Source organism: Platalea leucorodia (assembly GCF_965183815.1).
Source record: "Platalea leucorodia genome assembly, chromosome: 1".
Taxonomy (NCBI): Eukaryota; Metazoa; Chordata; class Aves; order Pelecaniformes; family Threskiornithidae; genus Platalea; species Platalea leucorodia.
In genome coordinates, this window is record NC_138823.1 from 134,883,413 (window position 1) to 134,910,567 (window position 27,155).

At 37.7% G+C, this 27,155-nt stretch overlaps 1 protein-coding gene across 1 annotated transcript in view; it reads right to left on the bottom strand.

Annotated features, from left to right (window-relative positions):
* Window positions 1-27,155, bottom strand: part of HDAC9 (histone deacetylase 9) — a gene marked incomplete at its 3' end in the record, with an annotated part of 290,855 nt that overhangs the window by 123,254 nt on the left and 140,446 nt on the right. Inside the window, exons 13-15 of the mRNA XM_082329553.1 lie at window positions 24,816-24,949; window positions 16,864-16,984; window positions 11,167-11,216 (exon numbers count right to left, since the gene is read on the bottom strand). Of these exons, the coding sequence (XP_082185679.1) occupies window positions 11,167-11,216; window positions 16,864-16,984; window positions 24,816-24,949 (305 nt within the window). The remainder of the gene's footprint in view (window positions 1-11,166; window positions 11,217-16,863; window positions 16,985-24,815; window positions 24,950-27,155) is intronic.

Below are 27,155 nucleotides of genomic sequence, written 5' to 3' on the forward strand. Positions count from 1 at the left end.
CAAATGAAAAAGAACATTTTTTAAAGCATCAAAATGTCAGCGTTACACTATGAGCATACTACACATTTCGTTATCAAAAATCCTATCACTGCTTCAGCTCTTCAAAGACAGATTGTGCACGATAGCGCCAAGAGCCAGAAAACACGAGCCCTATCTGAACACTGACTTTCTAACACACATATGGATTTACTTCACTCCGAGTTTCCTGAATGAGCACTGTAGGTTGTAGGCTTTTTCAAGCACATCTAGTATAGCTCAATCATTGGCATGTGTAGCAAAGCTAATACTCTGTAAAGCTACAGATGATAGAAATTAAGCTACCTGTCCCTGAAGTGGATGTGGAGGCATTAAAGAGGAAGGGAATGACTTAAGTGAAAAGAAATGTAGGTAGCTCTGAATGCAACTAATGTTTCAAGCCCTGTGTGCAGAAATTCCCTGCTTTGCACTACAGAAAGAACTTGATATGAATGCTTCCTGCAAGAAATATCTATGTGATAACTTGACTTTCACAATGAAGACTTTAAGCATACTGAAAACAAGCTAAGAAACAAGAAGTCTTGCAGCAGACACGTTTCAGCAGATAGAAAGCTTATACTGTAACCCCTCATGGCTGGAATATTTCGTGTTAAGGAAGACAGACTATAAAGTTTGAAAGTTACCAACTCCTTATACCGTGCTCAGGTTGTGGCACATGTATGTGCAGGTGGAGAGGAAGGATATGGAAATACATCTGAGAGAGAGATTGTTTACTTAAAGGCCCTTCTGAAATCACTGCAGTTGCTGAAACTGGAAATGTTACTTGTCCTGCTATTTGCATTTATCTGGAACCTACCTCAGAGAGGCAAAAAGGTAGCATGAATAACAGTTCTAAAGCATTTTAAAAAGATATTTATAACTGCCTTTTGTTTTACCTGTCCCTTCCCCTGCTAGAGAACCTCTTCACTCCTCCTCTGTTTCAGTCCTCCTTCCTCCGGAACCTCCTGGGATCTGCCTAATGGTCACTGGATCACAGTTCTGCTGACCAGAGATGCTGCTCACAGTCTGAAACATCCTTCCATTTTTCACACCCTGCATGGCGTATTAATCTGTGTGAGTTATTTCACTTTCTTAAATAATTATTGTAAATTCTGAAGTTGCCTTAAATACACATCCACTGATAACTATATGGCAATATAAAGAGAGCCCAAGCTACTGCTTTGGGATGGATTCTGACAAAGCATCCTAGAGCTTACCCTCTCTCTCTCTCTCTCTCTCTCACACACACACACAATTTGCTATTTAACATAAATCCAGCTTCCACAGTGGAATTCTGATTTCGCTCGTAAAGGGAATTAAAAATATACTGAATCGCTCATCCTGCTCTAGATTCTCTGCACAACTGTTGCCATCATAAAAATCAAAACCAGTCCTCCTAGAGTTACCACATGTCCCTACCAGAGATACTCTACTTATTCTCTGAGAATAGTTAAAAAATACAATCTGTCATCTACCTGTTCATGGAAATTTTGACCTGTGATGATCCTTTGATAGCAGTGATTGTATTCTATGTGTCCAATATCCTGGACAACAAGCTAAAAAGTAGCAGTTCTTTACAGTAGTTTAAAAGGATTCTTTGCCCTTTCTTTAAAGAGCAGAGGTTTGGGCTCAGCTGCTCTTGGATGGAAGTTAATCCAGTATGCATTTCAGATGGATACATTTCAACATAAATCTGGAAAAAATGCTACATAAAACAAATGCTGTCCTTTGATATAAGTGGTTATAAAACTGAGAAGTAAATAAAATCTAGTTAGCTAACAAGAGTGTAGCAATATGCAGTAAACAAACTGATTAAGAAATCTGTGAGAAATAATATAAGAGAGTACAGACCTCCTCAGTGATACTGCAATTTAATAAAACTTGTGTATTGCAGAGCAAATTCTTGTGCTTTAGCTTTAAAAGCATTCAGAGTCTCAAACTCTTCCACTTATGCCAGAGCAAACATGTTTCCATCACTGGTTTTTTTTGGTTCCCTGGCATGAAAATAGAAATTAAATATTTTCCTGAAGTGTTGCAACATCTAAAAATTGTGTGTGGCATTTTGCTATCATTTCCAGCAAGGAGCCTGTCATTCTTGGAGACAGTTGGTGCCAGCAAACGCTAGCGCATAAATTTGTAATGCTTTGCTCCTGACCATGAGCAGTGCAGCTTCCCAGGTGCCACGCTCTTAGCTCTCATCTCCCGCTCCTACAGATGTCCTGGTGATCATTCATCACCTCTGTGATTTCCACTAAGAAGCAAAAGGTCCTCAACGTGCTTCTCAGCTGCTGTTTCATCTCACCATGACTAAAGAAGCGAAGGTGTGCACATCATCTCCAAGGAACAACCTCTAATGAATGGCCTGTCAGCCATGTCTCTTGTTAAGGAACAAAGGAGAAAAAGTTTGCTTGGCTGACGTCTCTTCCATAAATCCCGTGTACAGGAAGTGTGTAAAAGCGGGCTACTTTAGGAAAAATATGTGCAGTGAACTTCCTTTATTTTTACTGCTATTTTACAGCTGTATCAGAGATTTGTTCTGTCAAAGGCATTTCCAGCTGCTTTAATCGAAAATGCCTGCCATAGAGAGTACCCAGAATATCAGCTTTTCATACTTTCTTGCCTACCAGTGTGGTTTACAAATAAATTGTGAAGGGGATGTGATCTTTAGGCTCCAGCGGGATGAATAGTTCAAAAGATCATCACAAATCATTGCTTAAACAAAAAACATGAAATTCACTTGGGCTTGCATTGGCTTCTCTGTTGTGTTTGAATAATTCCAGCAGGAGAATTTATCAGCAATAATATTCATGGAAATGGACTTTTAAAAAGAATTTTAGAGGCTATTAATTCTGACCCCAAAAGCCTTTTTCCAGGCAAGAACAAGGAATGTGGACGGTACATGTACCCACTGTATGTAGAATATTTAACATCTTTCAAGTTTTACCTGCCAATCGTGACCTAACCTGTAAAGCTATTATAAATCAAAACCAATTTTCAGAAAATACTCAGTAAAAAAATTCTAAGCAAAAATTAATAATTGAATGCCTAGTGGAGTTACTGATGGTGGTAGTCAGCCACTGATAAAAATGCAGCACCCCTACTTCTGCACAAACAGAATTCATCTGAAGGTTTGTAAAAAAGCAAATAAATAAGTGAGGTCTGTATTAAAAATTAATAGTTTTGTATTCAAAAGGAGAATCAGAAAAGAATCAAGCTATGTCAAACTAAAGCCTGAATACAATAATGTCTTCAGAAGAAATAGTTTGATCCACTTACTCTCTTAAACTAACTTTTATGGCAGGCATTCAGAATCTCCGGGTCTCATAAAGCGTATATTAGACACCCTAAAGGATCTCAAAACCTTAGTGAAACAGTGGCGTGTGGATCATTGGTAGGGGGACTGGACGGAGGATAGCATGGATTAGATGTGGATTAGAACTTGTTTTTAGAAAAAACTCATAAATAAAACACTTAGGCCCAGATTCAAGTCTCAGATATGTGGCATATATCACCAGATGCTTGTAAAAATGTTACTGCACTTTCAGACCTAGCCCTGAGTACTCTATTAATTTAACTTGACATTTGTTTTAGCATTTAATGGATTAGTGTGTGAAAATGCTTGTGCAACTGCCTTCTTATGTTTGATCATGCAGTTTCCAGGAGTTCATGGGCAAATAGATAAAACAATGTGTAGTTGGTTGTAATGCATACAGTTACAGAAAATACAACTTTTACGTGCGGAATTCAAGCCTTATTTTTTAAAAGTTTCATCATTTGCTGCTGAACACATTTTAGCAATACCAAGCATTTCAGCTTTCTTCTTGGATGTAGATGATCTTTAAGTTAGAGGCCACCATGGAGCTATGCTAGAGCCTGGTGTTTATTCAGACAAACAACACATGAACATTTCCTCTTCGGAGAGCTTTTCTGTCCATCTTGGGGGCTAAAATCTATCAATAAACACATGATGTGTTTTTAAAGTGCAAATGTGAATTCGGCTTTAGTTACAGAATTCCCATCAAATCCATATGTGTGTGTGTGATTAAGAGAGTGAATAGTATTAGAAAATTGTATATGGTACTATTCCTCTATTTACATTTAACATGTGTGTATATCTCTATATAAAATGTTTCTTATTCTGGCAAACCAAAAGGCTTCTTTGCATAATGCTGGCTTTTGGCAACACAGTGGTTTTTAGGAAATGCACAAAATGAGGTAGCACCTTTAAAGATTTGACTTTATGGTAGTTCATTAACTTCACAGTAATTTTCTGTGTTCCATGTGTTGTATCTTTGTTTACAATTTTAATCTGTTCTAGTACTAAGGAAAAAAGTTCCTCTGTTAAAAAGGGCAAAAAAAATTATCTGAGGGACCAAATTCTGTATTTGTTGAGTTGGCAGATTACCACTCCTGAGCTTTCTGTCCTTGCTTGCTGCAAGTAAAAGCAGTCTGGGACTATTCTAAAATATTCTGTTGTGCCTGCAGCGATGCCAAGGAACTATGTCTCTCGGTTGAACAGTTTCACCTCTCATTGGTCTAAATATCAAGCTCTGTGGTGGATCGCACAGGGCCACCTCAGTGCCATGAAAGGACAAGAATGGGACAAAATATCTGCCCTTTAGTGTGAAGAGATTTTTTCCTTTTTTTGTGGCCATGGTATGGATATGTTAAATGCAACATCCCCTCCCTGCCCAGAGATGAGACACCGTTGGACTTTCCAGATCCAGAGGTGAAGTCTCTGTACCTCAGTAAAGGAAGAATATCTGTTTCCTGCTCTGATCATCCAGATTCATGTCATCACGCTTGTTAACTTTTTTTTTCTAAAATGAATGTGCCTAAAATTAGGAACTTAGTTGCTTCAAGTCCCTGTCAATGAAGGAAATCAAGCACCTCCAGTCAGTTCTTCTGATCTTAGGTGGACTGACTCCTGCTCAAGTGATGCACATGGCTCTCTAATGGTTATATAGGCAAGCAAGGGTGGTCAGGGTGCTGCTTTGGCTGTTTCAGTAATTTGTCTAAAATTAGGTAAGTGAAGTTAGACAAGTGAATGTGCAGAGAACTGTTGTTATTGTGAACTGAAAGTAAGTAAATGTGCAGTTTTTGTCTCCTTTCCCTATTTCTTCTTCAGTTTGCCCACTCAAGGAAGCTGTGAGCTTGTCAGCTAGAAAGCCTACAATTCTCTATGCGTAAGAGAGCTCGACTAACATGTAATGTCAATTAGGTTCTTCCTACAAAACATAGACCACTGAAACAGCTGGCTCTCGTGAATTGCCAGAATTGATGGGGTATACCACCTAAAAAGTGCATTCACCAGCGCAGCTGGGAGTCCATTACACCCTCATTCCCTCATCCTGTGGACAGCCTAAATAGGTTTATCTGGAACTGCACTAAGTGATTGAGCATGCAGACCCTTGAATGCTCTGGGATGACAAACCTCCAGCTCTCGCTCCGGTCCCATCCCCACTGACCTTAAGTTGTGCCTTGGGGTGGTACCAGGATGGCCTTTTTGATTACATATTTTGATGACCTCTGCAGAAAATATCACACAGTCAACGCCATGTAAGTGTGAGTCCTAAATAGTCATGCAAAATGTATGCATTAGAGTATAACGTGCCTGTTAGATTGTTTTGATTAAATCTCGGAATTTCTTTAGGGATAGTGTAGCTGCCAGAGAGGCTTAGGAGGTAAACAAGTCCTTTATTCCCAGAAGCCTCCTGCAGCCTGTTCCAAAATATTATAACTGGTAAATTTCAGTAGGTTAATAAGGAAACTTGGGTAAGTAGTTTAAATTAATAGGTGAATATATTGTCAGCATAGTATATTAATGATTTCACAATGGAAGACATCATATTGAGTAGATGAGCTTCTAGGAATAACAGATTGCTTTCCCCAAACCAGGAAACAGACATATTTTTGGCTGATATTATGAAAGGACTATACCTGTTTTGGTACAGCCTGGGATATAGGGGAAGGACAGAAGTTAATTCTAACATCTATGTGGAGGCGATGTTTAATTTGAGTGCCCGAACCGTAGGCAGTCTGATTTCTTTACAGCCAGATTTGCATGCAGATATAAGGAGAGACCCCTAAGCAGGCTGGAGCCTAAAATCTGCTACAAGGAGACAATGTCATCACTAATACTTTCTTAATTTTTACACTATTGTACCATGGTAATGGAGCCAGGTTGGTACCATTAACTCTTAAACAAATAAGAAGAATTAAGAGTCATAATGTGTAAAGGCTGAAAATTCTTCCTGGGCCCAGACTGAGAGGATCAAGGGAAGAATGAGAAGCAGCAGAAAACAATTTGTTGCCTGGATGACTTACTAAAGTTGTATACTAGTGAAATCTTGCCTTTCTTATTGCTTTTCTTCCTGTGTGGTCAGGTCAAATAGTAGTACTTTCCAGCTACTACAGCAAGGAATGCCAGGAAGAAATTCAACATTCAGAAAATATTAATATTTTGCAAGTTTTGTAAAAATGTAGAGAGATTTTATAGCTTTACATTTCTTTTCTTAATAGTTACAGGACAAATTCTTTTCTGATATGAAAGATCTAAGCTACACTTCAGTTAACGAAACAAGGCCAGCAGTTAATGAAACAGGACCAGCTTATCCCAGCAGAAAATCTCATCTCTGTTTTACTGCCATAACAGCAAAATTAGAGTAAATGCAACGGACTTTCCATAATATGTACAAGCCATTCTTAGCCATTCAGATGGCTCAATATTTAGCCCATGAACCACTCTGTTCAGCTCACTAAACATTTATTCTGCTGAAGGCTGATTTCTTGCAGGGTGGTGTTCTCCCCCAACTCCTCCTCTTGCAATTTAAAGATCTGACTTTACACATTACAGGTTTGGAGCAGTGTCTTTTGAGGGTGGGGGGACAGCAGGGGGGATTGGATAACTGCCCAATTTCATATGATAAAAGTGAAATTCTCTTCTGTCTGCAGGACAATCCCCAGGGAACAACGTATGAAACCCAAACTTAAATAAAATCATATCCTGTTTGCAAACATCATATTCCCTTTGCTTCTCGGTAATCTGGACCCATAAACCCCAGCACAGCTTGAGAGCCCATTCCTCATCTAAACAAATGCCATAAGCCCCTTTATACTTTTACAACCATGTCAGAAAATAATATTGACTGCCAATAGTGATGTGATTGGAGTTGCCTCCTCTGAGCCATAAAAGAAGCAGTCTGTTATCAATTTCTCTAAATGCATCAAGGGAATTATGGGTCGGTTCAGTTCCAAGTTATAAATGACAATTCAAAAGCCGCAGAAGTGTTTGAAGCTGGGAGCCGATGATGACATTATCATAAAAGCCTGCTCTTCTTTGCTTTTGTGGGTTTTTTTGCCTATCAACTAGACAAAAAAATATGGCTGAGAAATGACTTCAAGATTTCTTCACACAGCAGCAGGTCAAACAGGCAGGAAAACAATCACTATTTTTAGTGACAGACCGAGGCAAGGAGATGAAACTTACTCCCATTAAAAGTAGATTTCTGCTTCTCTTATTGTCGTTTTCACAGTACAACACAAGGGGATGAATTGCAATAGATGGATGCATTGATCAAATGATCAGTTATAGCTCTAGTGGCTGTTTACAGGAGAAAAATTGTGGAAAGATCTGATAATCTGCAGAACCAAAAAGTAATTCATGATTATTCTCCCCATTTGGCCACTTCACCTGCAATCTACCCACCTCTCCTGGAAAACTTTTCACATTCCAAACCTCTGACCAGCTGCAAGAAACCATCTCTTGTTATTAAAACTGCTGGCCATGGAGCTGCTAGTCTCTCTCCAATGCAAGGAATTTCATCCCCCATCCCCCCGGTATGAGAATTCTTTAACAACATTTGTTTCTGGAACAATGTTAAGCTTGAAAAAAGAATAAAAAGCATTATTGCAAAAGGGAGGTCCCATACTTCAGTGGATGTTATACTGCTGACCCTGGACAGTCCTCTGATAAAAAAATTAACCATCATTGAAAGAAAACCTGTTATAGGCAAATTTAGGAGGTTAGATTTAGATAACTTTTTTTTCTTTCTCTGTAAGATCTGTTCAGTTTGGCTGTCAGTATGAAACAGCTTTGTGTTCTTAGATAAGAGAGCTAATTATTACTTATGTAGTTTCTTATAAAACTATGAAGTTTATTGTTTGATTTCTTCTGAAAGCCTAACATATACCAAGCCAAATTCGCCAATGACCCTGATGTAAGCAGTCCCTCCCACTACTTGAAAGAAAATTCATATGGATGAAAAATGTTTACAAAATCAGTAAACAATAGCTTTACATGTATTTTTCACTGGTACAAAAGATTTAGAGCCATGATGGAACAGGATGAGAAAATATTAGTTATGGACACTGCCTCCTGTTTGCTTTTCAAAATTCTTGAAAAAAAATTTCGTTTCCTGTAACTGCAAGTAATGTCCAAAGAAGAGGATCCCTGATCTTGACTGCAGTTTATTGGTGCTGTTAGAACAGAGATAACAACAAAATCAATAATATAGTAGAATTCAGGGTCACAGAGGTTAGTTGGACCTTTGTTTGTGAACAATGCAAGCCATCCCAAACTCATGCTGATATAGTCTTTATAGCCCATCAGCTGATCATGTCTTCAATGCCTGTGAAGTCTTAGGTTCCAGTCCTTGCTCCAAGAGCAGTTTCCATTTTGTCCAGTGATTCTTTCATGTGAAATATATAAGCTGTTTTTGGAGCAGGGGCTCAGAGCTAGGACTTCACATTATCTATAAACATATGATAGGTAGGTCATAGCCTCAGATACATGGGCTTTATCCTACTTATGCTCTGTCTTACTGGTCCAGCGCTCTTTCCAACAGTGGTACAGATTCAGCGTGTGGTGTGAGGGTCCCGAACCAGAAACAATCTATGATCTCCTCAGTGGTAACAACATCTGCTAAGAGATGGGGGCTCTGATATTAAATCCAGCCTGGCAGTGAAGAGAAATGAGCCTAGGTTTCCCATCCCCTGTGCGAGTAGTCTAACCACTAATCTATTTAATAATAGAAGAGCTGCATAATAACAGCCAGCAAGGTCTCCATATGGTTAGAAGACAATGGGATCAAAGAAAACCATCGTTCAAGAGGCAGCCATAAAGTCTCTTGGAAGAATTGAATTCTTTTTTTTTCTTAGTATTTTCTCACTGTATTCTTTAGCAAATAAGTAATCAAGCAAGCAAGCAAGAAAATAAATGAGAACAAAAATTTAAAAAAATTAATTCTTCCATCCCTCCTTAAAATCTTTGCATGAACTACTCTTACTGCTTTACATTGCTTACTGCTTTATAACCCTCAATTAAATTGAAAGCTACTAAGTAGCAATGCTGCTTCTTTCTTTCCACCATGATTTTTGAAAGTAAACTTAAGAATTGCTTTCCACACAGTTTGAAGCAGCTCCCTTTCCCACAGCTCATCTTAACCAATAGACAGCTAAATATCACTGAAACAGAGCTCCTAATCTGATTATTTACCTTGAAAAAGGTCATAACCCATTCCTTTAAAAGAGCCCCACAGCAAGCCTGACAATAATAATATATAGAAAGGCAAACCAACTAGAAAAAAAATAAATAAAAGATCCATTTCTACAACATGTTCTTTAATCCAATTTCCATGACTTAAAATAAGAAGTGAAGCAAACAGACTCAAAAAGTGTAGATAAATTTAAATGCTTAAAAAATTAAGTTATACTGAGCATTTCTGACTTCTGTTAGCTTTAGAATGGACAACATACTTTCATTAGTAGAAGCACATCTCTATTCACGGTTTTTAATACCACAGTAGCTAGTTTCATAGAAAAATCTTATACTTTAATTTTCAAAGCATACCACAGTCCTATTTACTTTCCAAAGCCCTCAAAAAGATTTGTCAAGAAATTTTACATCCGCTCCTCTTTACTCAGAAGCCTGAACAGCATCATTTCTCAACTTTATTCAACTCGTTCAGTTTTCTCTAAACTTCTTAATAACGGCAACAACAGTGTGAAAAATTATCTATTTTTTATACAGAAATGTGTGCATATATGTGTGTGTGTGCATATCTGCACACAGTAGTGCACAGAGGTGCATGTGGACATGCACGTCTATGTGTCAATGTGTAATGTTAGCTAATCCACATACAGAAATGACCCTCAAGTTTCAAAACTGGCAAGTTGCTAGTCACCAAGTTCCAAATTTTAGGCAGAATCCTCAGCAAGCTAAGGCCACAGCAGAGGAGCTGGCATGATTGTCACTTCCTGGTCCTTTGTTCCGTAACTTATAGTTCAGAAATCCTCAAAAATTACGAAATACTGAAAGCTAAAATGGAATTCTTCTTTTTTGTGTGTTAAAACCTTACAAAATGAGTATTTCTTCTTTCAGGTATCTCATAATAAAAAACCCCACTATAAACAAGACTAGTATGGTATGGAATTTATCCTTTGTGAAGGATAAAAGTAAATAAAACTTTAGAAGGCTTTGGAAGTTGACCTCCAGAAACAGTAAAAGGGAACTAAAATATATATGCATCATCCAGCCAGTCCATCAATATCCAGTAATGTCATTATTTCACTTTGATATTGCTGACACCAGTAAATAATGGACCCAGCTGGACCAAAACTGTAGAATACTTTTGTGTGAAAAAACCCTGTATGTGAAAAATTATTTCTCCCTGGTATTATCTTCACTAGAATTTAATAGGAACGTGATACCGACATCAGCAGAAATTCTCCATTCTACATGTTCGTCAATAATTGAGATTAGTTCTTTTACCTAGTGTTGCAACAGATTTTTGTCTATGATAAGCATATGGAACAATTAGGTAGGAACATATTTTCTGATAATTAGCATATTTCTTAGTTGTCCCACTCTGGGTTTTTTACATGAGCTCTATTTTTGAGGAAAGTAACATGGGTGCAATTGTATAGCCCATTCTGCTATAACAATTCCTATCTAACCGTTCCATATGCTTATTGTAATGTACTGTCTTCTGTGTCTTTGAAAACACAGTATGATAATGGCTCTGGTTTCATCTCTACATTTTTTATCAGCTTCTGGAGACTTTGAACTGATGATGCAATAGTGCTAAAGAATTCATGAATGAATACATGTTGTGTGCTGTCCCTCTTGCGAAAAAACAAACATCTACTTACCCCAAGTCCCCCACAAGGCAACAAGGAAAAGAGTTTTTGAGACACGTTTCCTATATATTAAAGAAAAAAAGAAACAATAAGCATCATTTCTCAAAAAGACAGTTAAATACTGGAACAGTAATCACTCTTTACTGTAATTCAGATTTTGGTATCACACAATGAAAATGCCATATATTAGAATAAAAGATATTAATAGTACTTCGAAAGCAAATCAGCCATGGGACATTTAAGGTACTCTTTTGCAACAGTGACAAAGCTTAAGATTGGTAAGCAGTAGTTTCAAAGGAGTATAATGATGGAATCTCCACAGAAAGTCACTCTGAACTAGGGCGACTAATCATCCCTGTATCTGTAGCTGATAAACAGCTTGTCTAAGCTAGTCATCTCAGCTTCTTCTATAGTCAGTAGAGTGAGGTAGGCATCTCTACCCAGCTGAGATGACTGATGGGATGAATTATACTTCAGAAGTGCCTGTTTCTTCTCACTGACAACAGAGGGAACCTCATTAAGCTTACATGAAACTGATAACTAATTTCTTAACTTCATCTCTCCAAAAAAGTTTCTCCTTTGAAAATCGCAGCCTTAGTCTTCCTATCTATGCAAAAATGCTGTTCTCTTAATTTACATACCATCAATGAATACATTAATATTTTAAAAACCTAAAATGAAATGCTGCTTGTTTCAGTATTACTCAGTAAATACATTCTACTAAAGGGAACAAAATCTTAATAGGCTTTAGAATCTAATTTCTAGTTTACTCTGCTCTATACATTAGATAATGTGATAGGGTTTATCTTAATATTTATACCCACTTTTTATTCATTCATGTTTTCTTTTTCTGTACCACTAAACTCACTGTTTGCCTTGATAAGGACAATATGAAAACCGGGTAAGGATCTCAGGATTTGATGCAGTTCCTGTCCCAGTATGTAATCTGATCCTAAGGCAGCTGTGGAAGAGAACATAAGCTTTTCCCCTGCCGTATCACAGAACTGGCTTTGTAACTTTGCCATCTGGAGGAAACGTTAGATAGTGAATCACTCAAGTTACCTAGAGGAGCCACCCATTGTTATGGAAGGGGCGAACGCTGCAGTTACTCATGTTTAGCAGGTGCCAATGAAATGCATAAAGACAATTATAAGCCATCATCTTTGAAGTACGAGAGATCAGACTGCAAGGTCTGAGACGAAGAAAGTGCTTTACACTTCGAGTAAAATCCAAGATGCATTTTTAACTGACTAGAGGCCTTTGATCAGTTTGCACAGTGTGCAAGAGAAGCCAAACAAAACCTCCTGTGGAGCTACCAGGGGAAATGCAGGTGCAGCAGCTATGCAGAGTATTCTCATACTGTGAGTCCTAATGGCCCCAGACATGCAAGGAAATGTTGGCTGCAGGAGATTGTCAGAGTAGAGGTACAGGAGGAGTTTCTAGATCTCTGGCTAAGCAGATCCAGGGACCAATGCAAACAGCAATTTTTCACTTTTTGCTGTGGGGAAGATCAAAAAGTCTTGAGCAGATAACTGAAAAATTAGTGCTGTTAAAGTGCCAGGAGACATTAACGGAAACAAACTGTAATTTGAGATAAAAGAAGGCATTTTTAGAATATTGAATGACTAGACCTTTTTTCTTAAATTCCATTGCAGGGTTGGGACATAAGAGAGAACAGATGAATTCTCATTTATCTCCCTGCAGCCGGGCACATTGTGCATGGTAAACACTATCAAAAACAACAAACACAAAGTAAAAACAGAAAAGCAGATGGTGAGGAAGGACACTAAAATCAATCAACAGATAGTACTAAAATGGGGGGAAACAAGCACGAAGCCTTTTCAGTGTATCAAGAAAGTTGTCAGGATACTCACTTCTTATTGCATGATAGTCAAAAAAAGCAGATAACAGACTTTGCAGAACAAGAAAAACATTGAGATTTCATGAAAAGAACAGTGGAGAAAGGTTCTACTAAGAGAGAGTGGGGCTATCACTTAGCTAGCCTCACAAAAAGAAAAGAGCTTATAACACTCTTTGCCATAAATGAAAATCAGCAGCAAAAAGCAAACCCTGAAAATGAATCGAGGTGAGAATTTCCCATGATGTTTGGAGTTGATGCCCCAGCAGAACTTGGTAAATAGCAGCCATTTTACAGTAACACCCTTCCACACCCAAGGACACCTCCAGAATAATAATAAAAAAGATATTGGGATACTTCAAGTAAGATAGAAGACAAATTTTAAATAATCATACTTTTTTTTGGCTTTGCATCAGGACAGAGTTTGTAGCAAATCACTTGAGAAAAAAGATCTTTTAGAGAAGATTCAGCACAACAATTTACTGATAGATCTAGAAAAAATATCCAAGATTTGTATTCTAAAATTTCAACCCACAAAGGCAGTAGAAGCTGATTAGTCAAATTAGGTGCTGAGGCACCCATCATTGACAGAGGTCAGGGCCCCTACAGAAGTCAAGGAAGCTGCTTAGGAGATTGACAACTGGGGACTGAAAGTCTGATGAGCAGGAAAAGTGATGGGCAAAAACTGTCTTTCAAAAAATAAACAAACTAAAAAGTGTGTGTTCACTTGTGAAAAGGCACAGTTTGAGGAACCTAACTGTTTTCAGTGTCATCCCTCAAGAACGAAGCCATTTCTGCTAAGTGGTCATTTTTTCACTAACTTGAAATTGCAATTGCACAGATGCTCTGTGAATCCATCTTTTGCTTGTACTCTAAGTACTGCACCACTGTCAGGGATGTGTCAACAGTATATTTCTCATTTTTATAAACTTGTAATCATTGGAAGCTTGCTTTTTAGAAACACTTTCTTAATTATGATTGGAGAGCAAAAAAGGCAAACAAATTTGTAAGACCTGTTTGATAACTGTTCTGCCCTTGAGCTTATTCAAAGAGGTTTGAAAGGTTGTATTCTGTCACATGAAACCGTAACATGATGTGACACGTGGTCTGCATATTAGTTTCCTTCATGTCAAGACAATGTAATGCAACATAACATGTTGCTTAACACACCACACTGAAATAAGATCAGTCAAAAGCTTAAACTACGCAATAGTGTAGAAGTTGAAGTGATCATTTGCAATAGCTACATTTGTAGGCCCTGATGCAGGGAAAATAAAGCCAACAGTTCAAGTTAGTTTACACTCTGAAAGCACTAAGAATATGTGAACGACAACTGCGTGCATAATTCTCACTGATTTCAGTAGTTTACAGCCATTTTGCTTTGCAGTCTTCCAGAACAGTTTTTTTCCTGGACAGGGACACTGAAATAAGCATTTATTGATGAGTAGCACATTTCTAGCCCTAGTCGTACTTAAATTTCATTCCTTCAAGTGTTTCTTTTCTGTTTGAAAGATACAGAAGCTGCTTGTTAGAAAAAAAAAAAAAGAGCTTCAGACAAAGCAGATGTACTCTTCTGAACAGAGACAGGGAAGAAATGTTTTTCTGGAGCACAAGTGGAGAACAAACGGTGCCTTCTGTCTTTTTGGGTGGGTAGAGGAGTAAGGAAAGGAATGGTTAGGTCCTCCTTTTCATTAGGCTCCTTTTCATTAGGATGCAAAGCCATAATTTGATGGAACAATTTCTGTAGAAAAACAATGCACTTTCATTGAAATAGAAATGTTTTATGAGACAATGTTGTTATTGATGACATTTTTTATAAGAAGCATTTCTTTTAGATTTTTCTCCTTTGCTACACATCATTTTAAATTTCTATACTATACCAAGATGTTAATTTTAATGTCAGGATTGGTTAGGTTCAGCCTCACTGAACTGGGGACAATGAAAGGTGGAAGAGTCACAGTGCATTTTGGAAAAACGTAAGAGACAATTAAGTTCCTTTATACAAGAGTCTGGAAGCCCAAACGGTTAGAGCTTTCAGCCAAAAAAACAGGCACATGCAAAAGCATGTGGGAAGGGTGTTTCATTGACTGTTGTCTGGGTAAAAGGCCATCTGAGATGCAGCAAGAAAACATCCTAGAAACAGAGACAGAAAAGGGCATTAAGCCAAGGATACACTGAGAACACATGCTAGGAGTGTGATCTTGATATAAACTCAGAGAGCAAATGCTTTGGACTAAGTGTCAAACAAAAAAGGCAAAGAGTGTCGAGTAAAGAACGGAGGGCAAAGAAATGGTTTTCTGAGTTTGGGAACACAAAGCATTCTGCATTCTCTATACATAGGCAGAAACACAACGAGGATACCTTGGTCCATTCCTTTTTTCACCTTGTAGCTGCAACTACACACTGCATCCCATATGGTGGTCAACCACTGAGATCCAAAATGGGAACAATATTTTATATCAATGTATGTTATATTAAATAATATGAAAATAAAAATGAAATTAATCAAAACCAACAAAATTTAAATGAAATGCTTGACTCTAGCAAAATGGAACATTTTGACAATGTTGATGAACTCAAATCAAAATGTTTCCAAATTTTCATTTTGCAGGAATTTAGAGCTTTTTCTTGGAAACACTTGGGGTTTTTTGTTTGTTTGTTTGTTTTGTTTTGTTTTGTTTTGTTTTGTTTTGTTTTGTGTTTTTTAAGGGGAAATTCCTACCTTGGAAATTCAAGCTCCTGAGAATCTACCATACTGTAAGTATTTTTGTTTTGATGTTGCCTTGGCTAAGAAGATGTATAAACTTAGATAGCACTGTGGTCAAGACATTTTTCTTTATCTACTCTTATGACTCACTGAAGCAACAGTCTGCCTTACAGAAGAAACTCTTAGCATTAGTTTCCAAAGCAAAATAATTGCTGTGTATTACTAGAACTGTGGCAGCAATTTCTTTTGATGGCTAGTATTGGTTTTGTTTGGGTTGGGTTTCATTACATTTAGGAAAAGCTCCACATCTTAGAATAAGTATTATAAAAATACCTGAGAATTACAGCGTTGCATCCAGTGTGCTGGGACATAAAGGGCAGGATTTCTCTCACAGATTATTTCCAAAAGGCACTACTTTTTTGTGTGTTTCTCTTCACATTCTCTGTAGCAGGTCTGACAAGTATATCTGTTTTCATGCTACACTCATGGCAGAGCTCAATTTAACCCTACTTTTCTATTATAAAAAGCATATACTGAGCATTGGCTGTGCATGAAGATATTTGATGTGAAAATCCTGTCAGTTTTCTGCTATTCTGTACATCCATATGTCCATTTAATATTTTAATGTGTTTTTTCCCCCTGTTACTCAGAAAAGTATCATATCTTGCATAATGGGAAGGCATTAAAATAAAGTTCACTTATTAGCAAGACTTAGGCATGGTATCTGCACTCAGCGTGGCTGAAATAATTGAAATAAAGTAAATGAGAACAGCAAACAAGCAATTCTGACAAGCAAGTGTATCTTAAACTCCCATTTTCAAATCAAAGAACACAAGGAAATAGAAGACCAAACGTGTTCAAAATTGCCATTGACTTCTGATGGAGAACAAATTACAGTAAAGGGTTAACACTTCGATGATTTTTGAAGCGAATGAGGAGAAACTTCTATTGCTTCTTTCCAGCCTGTGCATTTTGCTAATCTATATTTGGCTTCCATTGTAACATTCTCCTTCCACATAGCAATGCATTTGGAAAAAGTGAATTTTTGTCACACTGCTTGCCAAGTATTTTAAACTGACACCAGCTATGACTAATGACAGTGCTGGAATGTGCTGTTCTCAGTAGAATAGAGGCCTGTACAGACCTAGGAGTTTCCTGGGGTCCAGCTTCTGTCTGTTCAGGGGGCTGGTGCCATACAGCAGTGAATGATGTTCAGAGTGAACCAGCTGTATTTCCTCCAGACTGGCTTTTCGACCTCGAATTCGCTGAAAGAAAACAGCAGAGGCCTACAATATTCCACTGACAATATTTAGGGAGAAAAAAAAAAAAAGTAAAGGTCCGAAATAACATTTAGTATGATTAATAATGGGTTGAAATTGCGTCATGCAGGAATGTGACACTGATTTGTTTATTAAAGTAATGCTATATGAAAAACAAATGCGTGTGTGGTTTATCACAAATGCTTCACTTAAGTCTTAGCAGAGTTAACTTAATACAGGGTTTCACATACAAGAAAAAGAAAAGATTCTGCCTCTTTTCTACATTATATTAAGAGGTACAAACCAAAAGCTGAAATATTTCTTAAGTAAGAAAGCTGGCTAGAAAGATTCTAGTTTAAAGAGCAAAAACTTATTCACACCTGTAAGCTGCAGATGTGTTCTGAATGAGGATTAATGTTTTTTGCATTACTACTAGTACTTGTGATTTATGCTGCTAGGAAGAACATGATTACAGTGAGGAGAGCCAAGGAGAAGAAGAAAATTAAAGTTTAAATGCTTTAATAAAATATTTGAAATATTTCTATATCTTTTTTTTTTAATGTATGTTCGATAGCCCAGGATCATTTTTGTTGTTACACATGACGACTCACTTGCTTCCTTACATTTTTGTAAGTGGATTTTGTCTCTTTAACTGTTTCTCCAGCCTGTACTCTCCCCACTTAAATCAGTGTTAAAAAATCTGGGATGTCTTTCTATAAATCCATGGACATTTAATCAGTTTAGGAGGGAAGGAAGACAGGAAAGAAGGAAGAAAAGATTAAAACTAACACTTTCTTATTCAGCAGATCTGTTCCTTGTATGTATTTGGAGTTACAGCTTGTCATAAAAACGTTTACTTCTCTGCTTGTGCTAGTGCTGCACAACCTTTGCACACATAGCAACACGAAGCAGATTTTGTTCAGGTTTGGGCATCATAAATAGCATTGTCAACAAAGTTCTGGTCCCAAGATCATCTTTCCTGTTGATATTGGATAACGTAGAGAGAAAACAGCCCATTTTTAAGGTCTTGGACTCTATTAGCAGAGCTGGTCCTTATGAACACCTGGGGTAACACCTCTCACAACTTAAGACTGTGGATCCATCCAACTGTCAAGGTCTATAGATAAACAGGTACAGAAGTTATCTAAATAGACCATCTTATTTTTAATAGACTGATTAACCTGTTACAGAAATACCACTCAATTCTAGTTTTCTGAGAGGTTAAGTTGTAATTCTTATTATATCCCTCACCTACTCATGCGCATCAGAAGACACCAACCTTTTCACTAGGAGAAGAAAGCAATATTATAAATATTGAAGACGATGTGCACTGTGGAGGAAAGGAGCTGCCTAAGGGGGGCCAGAAGAACCATGCACAATTTATATTCAGTTAAGCAGTGGCAATTTTTTCTGACTAATCAGGAAAAATATCCTAAGAGTTAGATCTAGATGACTGTGGAACAAGCTCCCCCTCAGGGAAATGGTGGAAGCCCTATTTCTTGCAGTGTTTAAAACTTGACTGGACACAGCAGTGGAAAAAACATTTTAGGGAATGATCCAAGAACTAAATGACTTAATAAACCCTTTTTTATCTCTAATTTCTTCAAGCCTCTCCCAGTCTCACATGAGAATTTGTAGCAGTGCACTCACATCCTTTTAACACACAGTTGCACAATCAAAATCAGCACATTTTGTTACTTCATGGAGTCAGTAAACTCTGTAATGGTTCTTCTGGGTCAGATAAAATGTTTTTCTTCACAAGTGAAGTGACTGGTAACATTTATTCATTCATCCATTCTCATTAAGGTCTACGTTTGTAATAAGCTGCTTTAAAAGCTGTATACCCAATTCTCCACAGCAAATCTAGGAAGGGAGACTGGCTTTTAGGACAGCTAAAACAAATGTGTAAGAAAAGTAAACAGGTATTTTATGAAGGTCACATTAAAGAACCTTGCGTAAAATATTCACTCTCTGGTCATATATTTTCTACAAGTTATACAAAAACTCTTTAAGAGATGTTTAAGAGAGTTAATTGTCTGGCTCTTTTTAAAGTGCTGTTAAATGCCATATCACTAACTATAAAAAGACCCACAGCTAGCCATTTTTCTTACAACAGGGAGCCCTGTGATATCCTGTGGAATATAGTGATTTGCACTAACAGAGTAAAGTCTGCAACTGGCCTCCCCAAAACATTTTGCCAAGGAGCTACCTGCTACCCAATATTGCCAGCCAGATTGTTTAGGGCAGAAACAGGTTGTGCAGAAATCAAGTAGCACCGCACAGGATGCCCCACTCCAGGCTGCTCCCAGCAGTGAGGTCCCTGGGGGACAGCCAACAGCTGAGCTGCCAGGGCAGGCACAGCCCAGAGCTGCTCTTGCTCCATGGCTTCTCCAGCTCTCACCTTGAGCATCCACAAGCACATTTACACAATAAATGGCAGGAGGAAAGGGAAAGGTAAACAGTGCGCATGTCTGTGCTGTTTCTGCATTCCCCTCTCCTCATTTACTGTTCCTTTCATCCCACCCTTGCAGTATCTCTGCCTGTCAAGCCATTTTCAATAACATTAAAATTCCAACTGTCTAAGGTTCTACACAGAGGAAAAAATAATCTATATTAAAAATTACCTGTAATAATTGCTAGAACAGTTTTTCTTACACAATGATGTCAGGATTAAGCAGATCTACAAAAGCACATGTCATAAATCTGTTGCCAGAATCTGGAATCATGTAACTTCAGTTATACAAAGTGATAGTTTCTAGGTCTCACTGGCATGAGTTATCAGACAACAACCTATGCATTTGTATAACTTTACATATACATTTTTATCCACATCTTTTTTACTTTAAAGTGTCTTTCTTACTTTTCATAGGCCATGGTAGTATCAAAAGCCTAAAATGTAGTAGAAAGCAGAAAATTGGCATAAAGCCAATAAAAAGGAGAAATAGCATAGGAGAACTTATGAGCAGTATTTGTTTCATTCAGGGGGATTTGAACACATCCATCCGCCTACTACATCCTTAGTAGAAGGCAAGTCGTCCTTTTATAATATGCATGACAATTTGTGTGTTGGCTTTCTCTTTTGACATATGCAGTTCCCTCATCAAGAGAGACATTTATACATCCCAGGAGAGAAAAATACTGCACCTGAGTGCTTCGAAAAATCAGTCTAGAACTAGAAAGTAATTCTCCCCCACAACGAGAAAATGCTTTCACCTTTCACAGAATTTAAGCTCAAAGAGGTCTAGTCTTCTGTTTAAAATAGACCATTCTTCTGTTTAAAATAGACCATTAAAGTTTCACATAGATAACCTCTATTAACCTGAAGATTTTGGTTAGACTTTCAGCAGACTAAACTCTTGCACAGTCAGAGATTCAAAAAGACAAAGGTGACACTGCCTGTTTCTCTCTGCTAAACTAACAGGAATTGCTGACATGGCTTAAGGAATATTCCTCACTCTGGTCTCTCAGTGTAAGGTGTCCATTGCCTTTGCTGCAGCTATTTGTATGGAGAAGGTGTCTCTGAAATTCCCTTAGGCTATCTAGTTTGTAAACAAGGTCTTCAGAGTTTTTCTTGCTTTTCTGGGATTTCTCATAGTTGTTAAATTCTCTCTTGTTTTGAAAAATGCACACAGATAACATGGATCTTTTGCCAGTCAGTACACCCACATCGCTTGCTCTCTCTCCATTATGTGCAAGTGTATCTATCTCCGGCACGCATGCACCCATACAGAGATGCATTTACTCTCTTCATGTGTTTTAGTCCTCCAGTGCCTAACCTGAATGTGTTCAACACTACAAAAATTTTTGCTATTAAAGACTAACTTTTCCTGTATTATTTCTTCTTTAGTGGCAAACTGAGGTTCACAGCATGGAATTTTTTTGTCTTTTTCAGTCTATGCGATCTGTCAGATTCAAAGGTTTTTAAATCTTTAAATTCTTTCCTTCTCTCCCCTTTGGTCCATGAGATGTGGACAGCAGGAGGTGTAAGATGTCTCCCTAATCCAGAAAACTACCAAAATTCAGATCAAATTCCAGACTGAAAAGAAAAACGTTGCTGGACCACAGTCCCTACAGGAAGTGGAGGTGGGGGCACAAAGTGGGACCGTGTCTACATTCTTCCTTTCTTTTCTAAAACTGTGCTGATCCATGTAGCCTAATGTCAGTCATGTGTGCATAAATTATGGCCCCAAAGGAGTTGTGTAAATACTTCCTCTCCCTAGAACAAGTAGAAAGCAGACACCACTACTAAAACATAATTCAGTCCTTTTTTTGGTCCCAAAGGTAGGGCAGCTATGCATTGCTCTTTACCGAGAGAAAATTGCAGAAAAAGATAATGGATGTTTTTACGCCAATCTTTGCATCTTTTATCTGCCCCGCTCTGGTGCTGCATTTGATAACTGTTCTTCATCTGTCAGCCTTTAATGAACACAGAATAGGTATTTCAGTAAACATACACAAAACTTTTAAACTAATGCAAAAATATTGTCTGAATTTTATTCTTCCAATACATATATACCAGGACTATAAAAAAGTCCACTACGGGGGGGAGATTACTCCACCTTCTTGCCCTGGACTCAGTCAGGGACTGGTCTCTCCAATCCGGCTCTCCAGGGCTGGCCATGGTCTGAATGTGTTTCTTCTTTGTCCTAGGGAAGCCAATGGGGGAAGTAATCTATCTATTTGGAAGAGTGATATTAATAAAAAATATTCTGAAAGCTCTAACTAATTTCTCAATTTAGCAAAAATCCTTCAAACTGTTGTTTGAATAACTCTAGAGCTCAAATATCTATCGCTAGAAAGACAAAATACAGTCTGGGGAAGCAAGTCCTTTTGGCTGTGTCTGCAGCAGTAAATTAAACAGTGCCAGGAAACATTTCCAGGCAGAGGAACGCAATCATCTGTACTATTAAATTGCTAAAGTGGTCCTTCACACCGTTTTGGCTGAGCAGCAACTAGCACTCTCCAAACAACTCCCAGACATGGTTTGGTCACTGGCATGGGCCAGGGAGCATTCCTGGTAGTATGAACATGGGCCTTTCCATGCCAGTTGGCCGCAGTGGTGGAGAACAGTCCCAGGCACATTTAATTTTGTAGTGAAGACACAGCTTTGAGTACCCCAGTCAAACCTTGTTATGATTTTACCAAGTTATATTTTTAAAATGCTATATATGGGGGCAATATGAGCAATATACATAGGTAATAGATTAAGTCTAGATTAATCTACCTAGATTAATCTATTAACTGCAGCAAGCATGGTGTCAGCTCAGTATTTATGACTTCTGTCATCCCATGCCCAGTTAGAGATGACGGTTCTCTGTGCGTTTGGCCAGTCATCTCTCCAGGGCCACAGACCTGAGCTGCGTGAGAGGGGTTAATCCACACCACATGATTTAGGAAATGCATTTTTCTTCCTGCTATAGATAACAAAGGTCATATAGATATAGATTGCTCATTTTCATAAGGGTTTCTTGTTAGATTAAGAAAATAAGGAGGGCCCCCCTGGCACAAGCCTGTGGCTAAGGATACACACATTGCAAGGTAACAAGATCTGAGCTACCTCTGACTGAACTAGCTTTGATCCTGAAACTCCTCATCAGACAGAGTGGAACTGCAGCCCTCTTGTGGGACTATTGTTTTAGTAAAAGAGAAAAAAAGAAGGTTCACAGTTACTGCAGAGGATTTCCTAAGTGGCTGTTGCAGGTTGCTGTTCCTAGGCTGCCCTTCAGACTTGGTGCATGAGGCAGTGCACGTTACAAAACTTGACCAGTGATCTCCCCACTCCTTCTGACAGAAACTGTGGAAAATTATACTGAGAAATTATATTGAGAAATACTAATGTCTGGGGGGGGGCATTCAGAAGTCAGTAAAAGAGACAGTGCAGTTGCCCATGATGCTTTGACTCCGCATCCTCAACGTGGTATATTCCAGAATGCAGCTTAATGGTAGCCTATTATTTCTTGAATAATGCAATAACCACTCCTTTAGTGACGTGAGTCATATATTCAGCTGAATAACTTTTCTAAAGAATCAGAGCACCAATTAAGTGAATCACCGCAGCCTTCCTTATTTTGAAAAGTGAGCAGATTTAAGGACGTGTTTGATGTCAAGCAAATGCTAGAGAATTCAGTGAAGCAAAGGACAGATTGCATCATCAAATACAATCCTGTCTTTAGCTGCATATGAGGATCAAGATAAACACCAGATCTATGCACCAGCTTCACACTGAGGTTCCTCAAAGTTTTATCATCAGAGTTTACATTTTGACAGCTCTTTTCATATTCCAGTCTTATTTCAAAGCACACAATGGGAGTCAAAATTAACTGAATGCCAGTCAACATGAAGTGACTTATTTTCTCTCTGCCCACTCACTGGATTTTGCAAGACGTAATAGGCTATATTTCAGTTTTTGAAATTGCAGAAGTGTAAGAGGAAACTTTAAATCTTCCAGGAAATTATTGGACTGCATGCACCTCAGACTAACCTATACCACTTTTCTTATTTACACCTTTTGCAGATCCACACAATTTTCTGTTCGGCAATATCTGTTTATTACTGAAGAAAGCAATACATAGTAGCGCATTGCGTTTTACTTATTTTCTCTCTTTTTTGTCTTTTCTTTATAATACGGGTCCTGAGTCAAGAAGGTAACTAGGCCTTATTTTAGTAAAGCACTCAGCTGTGTATTTAACTTACTCCTTAAGTATGTGATCCCACCAGTGAAACCACTCATGTAATATGTGGCCTAAAGGGTCTTGCTGAAAGAAAGTCTTCTTGAAGATTGAAAAAAAATATCCAAGCTAAAAAAAAGAATTAGCCTGTTAGAGTGCTGCCATCTAGTTAGATGATGAGTGTATACAACAAATCCATTTATAGTGCTTGCAATATCTCACTGCCCAGTACACTAGGCTACCTGAAGAAAATCTTCGTGGACAGTCACTAATAGCTAATCAAAGGGACCTATTGTACCAGTTCCTTTGGATTTGTAAAAACCTAAGTATATAAAGAAAAATAATTAGAGAAAACAGAGCATAAGAACCCTGGCAATTTTGGGATCCTGCAAAACACAAGCAAATTTGTGTTGAACTTTGTTAACTTGTGCTGCAATGCGATAAGCAGTTGCCACAGACTTCTGCAGAAGTTGACAGTGCTGCACAACTCATGGGAAGCAGTGAATGGTAGGAAAAGGCTGTTTTTCAGTAACCCAAGTCATATATGAACCTTGGAGTCCATATTTGATTTAAGCATGATGTTTTAATATGCAATTTTGTGAGGGAAGTCAAAGCAGAAGAAAGTTCCACATTTGCTCTGATATTGTCTAGAAGATTGTGCTTGAACGTCTTGGGTTTTGACTTGGTACCCATTGTACGCCAGGCAAAAGGAAATGCTATGAAAACAGACTTTAGAGTGTGAAATAAGACAAGATGCAATGTGCTTATGGAGTGATACAAAGTACATCATTAAAAAAAAGCAGTGTTCTATGCTACTACAGAAGTAAAATCCTTAGCTGCTTGAAAAAGTTAAGAAATGTGCTATTGAAAGGACTGCACTTGCCATTTGACTACTGCTTGTCTACCGTCCTGTATCAAGGTGAGGAACACAGTCATGTCTGGATTTTATATTCTGATGCATGTGCATAAACGACTTTCATTGTGTAAATTCTTTGTTTTCTGATTGGGAAACGTGCTTCTCTAAAATGCATTGGTTTAATATAGTCAGTTAAGTCCAAATAATTCCTAAGACAAATTACTCTCTTATTAGAGAAGTAAGACAGATTTAGGATTAATAAATTTGTCATTCACTTTAACAAGTCAAGTGTCTGGTCTTTATTTTTTATTACCTCACACTTGTTTAGCAACCCCGTTTCTTGCAGCCTTGACCAGATGCTTTGGATCCTTCCAGCATGTTCAGGGTGATTAGCATAGTTGCCACACATACACTGGTGCTTCAGCATCAGACTGTCATACACAACACCTTCAGCACAAAGACAGCACAATAAGAAACAGTAAGTGAAAAAAATGCAAGTTATACTCTTCCATGTCATGCATACTATAGCACAACTGGATCTTATTTGTCAGTAAGAGCAAGATGAAAATTCTGGATCTTAATTCCCCTTTACTCTGGGACATCCTGAATTTGAGTTAAAAGGTACATCTTGCAATATTGATAAGGTAGAAATGAATTCTAAAGAAATTATACTAATAAACACAATTAACTGTAAATAAGGAAATCAAGTGGTGTCTTGTTAAAGTTTTACGGCTAGAAAAAAATCAATCCTATTACTGAATCACTTATTTTCTCTTTCTCTAATGGGTAAGGTCAGTTAAGGCTGTTAATCAAGCTATATATAACAAGAAAAGGCAATATATTCACAGCAGTGTAAGGAAAATCATTCAGAAAAAGCTTTTAAAATAAATTTTGAAATGACAATGCCACTCTATATCTGTACTGCTTAACTAATACTATATTAATTCCAGATCTCAAAGCATATCAGATGAAAATTTCAGAGAGTTGCAGCAGTGGCAATCAGAGTCCTTTTTCATTAAAACAAAAAGTTCCACCCACTACCCAATTAGGACCAAATCCTGTTGTTAGACTGCAATGCAAGGTTCCTTTTCAATTTTCTACGCTCATTTATCCAGGGACAGAACAACTTTATACAGAACAGCTATCAATATCACATTGCTCTGTAGCTGCGTGGTGGTAGCAAAAGAGAAATTTTAGCAAGTAGGCTAAACTCAATTTTCAAGGCTTTCAAACCAAGTCTGAAACACTGAAAAATGATTTTATTTATTTACTTGTTGTTTGCATTTCCCTCAGAAATGTCTGGAACAAAAATATTTTCCTTACCCCTGTGAACCGTTTTTGTTTGAGAAATATTTGGAATTTTCTTCCCTTTACAGTTGAAAAGGACTCAAATTAACAATTTCTTCAAGCTGCAAAACTTGGCATCCCAAACTTCTTTCTTATGTGCCACCACTACTGGGGACGCCAACACAGTTCTGGGAAAATTGTGTTAGCCTGCTACTGAAAAGTCAGCCAGTGAAGCAAATACAAAATTAAAGTCCAGATTCAACAACATGCTCGATACCGCCCTTATTCAGCAAAGCTCTTGAATGGATATTGAACTTTATTAAAGTGTTTAAAAATTCTACTGAATAAGAGTCTGTATACATTGCGGGCAATGCGAAGTTAAGGTTCTGAGATAATTCAGTTAGAGGCCAGCCAGAAATTATGCTGCTCTAGAAATATTTATGCTGCCATGTTTCTTAGCTCATGCACTTTAGAACTGATCCTTTGGGATCTTGCTATTTAAGCCAAAATGATAATACAAAAATTATGTTCAGCATAAGGAGAATGCAACAATAATACCTATGTGCAGCATGACTAAGTTTATGCTAAATGATTAGCTAACAAACAAAATAGTTCATTAGCAATAAATTCTTGTGTTTACTTTCTTGGTTTGTTTTCTTTTAAAGAAAAAAAGAAGAGCCAGTGAAAATCTGGAGTTAATAAACTAATGCAGCTTAAAATCTTTTCTGGCATTGTCAAAGTGGTTAATAATTTCCTTTCTCTGCAGTTATTTGCACTGCATCATTTATAAGTTTTGCTGCTCTATCATCAGGTCTTATAAGTTATTTGAAATAGCAAGTATGCACAGAAATAAGTGCATGCTCACATACCGTGCTTTCCTTTTCTTGGCACGCAAAGTTTTAACTTCTACAGTCTGTTGCATACCCAGACTGTACAGTTTGCCAGTGGTCATTATACCATTAGATAAGAAAACTTTCCCTCCCATCCCCCTGCCCAACAGAGAAGGTGTTTAGATGTTAAATGTACATACATCAGGACTTTCAGAAGCACTTAGGCAGAGTAGGCAGTTATATCCAATGGATTTGAATGGAAACACTTGTTAAATGTTAAGAAAAGTAGCTGAAAGTTGGAAGTATCTCCCAAATTCCACTCTTTCAATGAATGTTTTATTCTAATTATCACTGCTCCCTACAGGCTTAGGTTTGCATAGTCCAAATGGCAGTTAATAGAAATAATAGATATATATTTTACTATGTTATTACTATACAGAATCAAGATGTTATGAAATAATGACACTTTTTGGTGACCTATCTCAGGGTTGCAGCTGAACAGTGGTTTTGAAGTGAAATGCTGAAACTGTGTATTT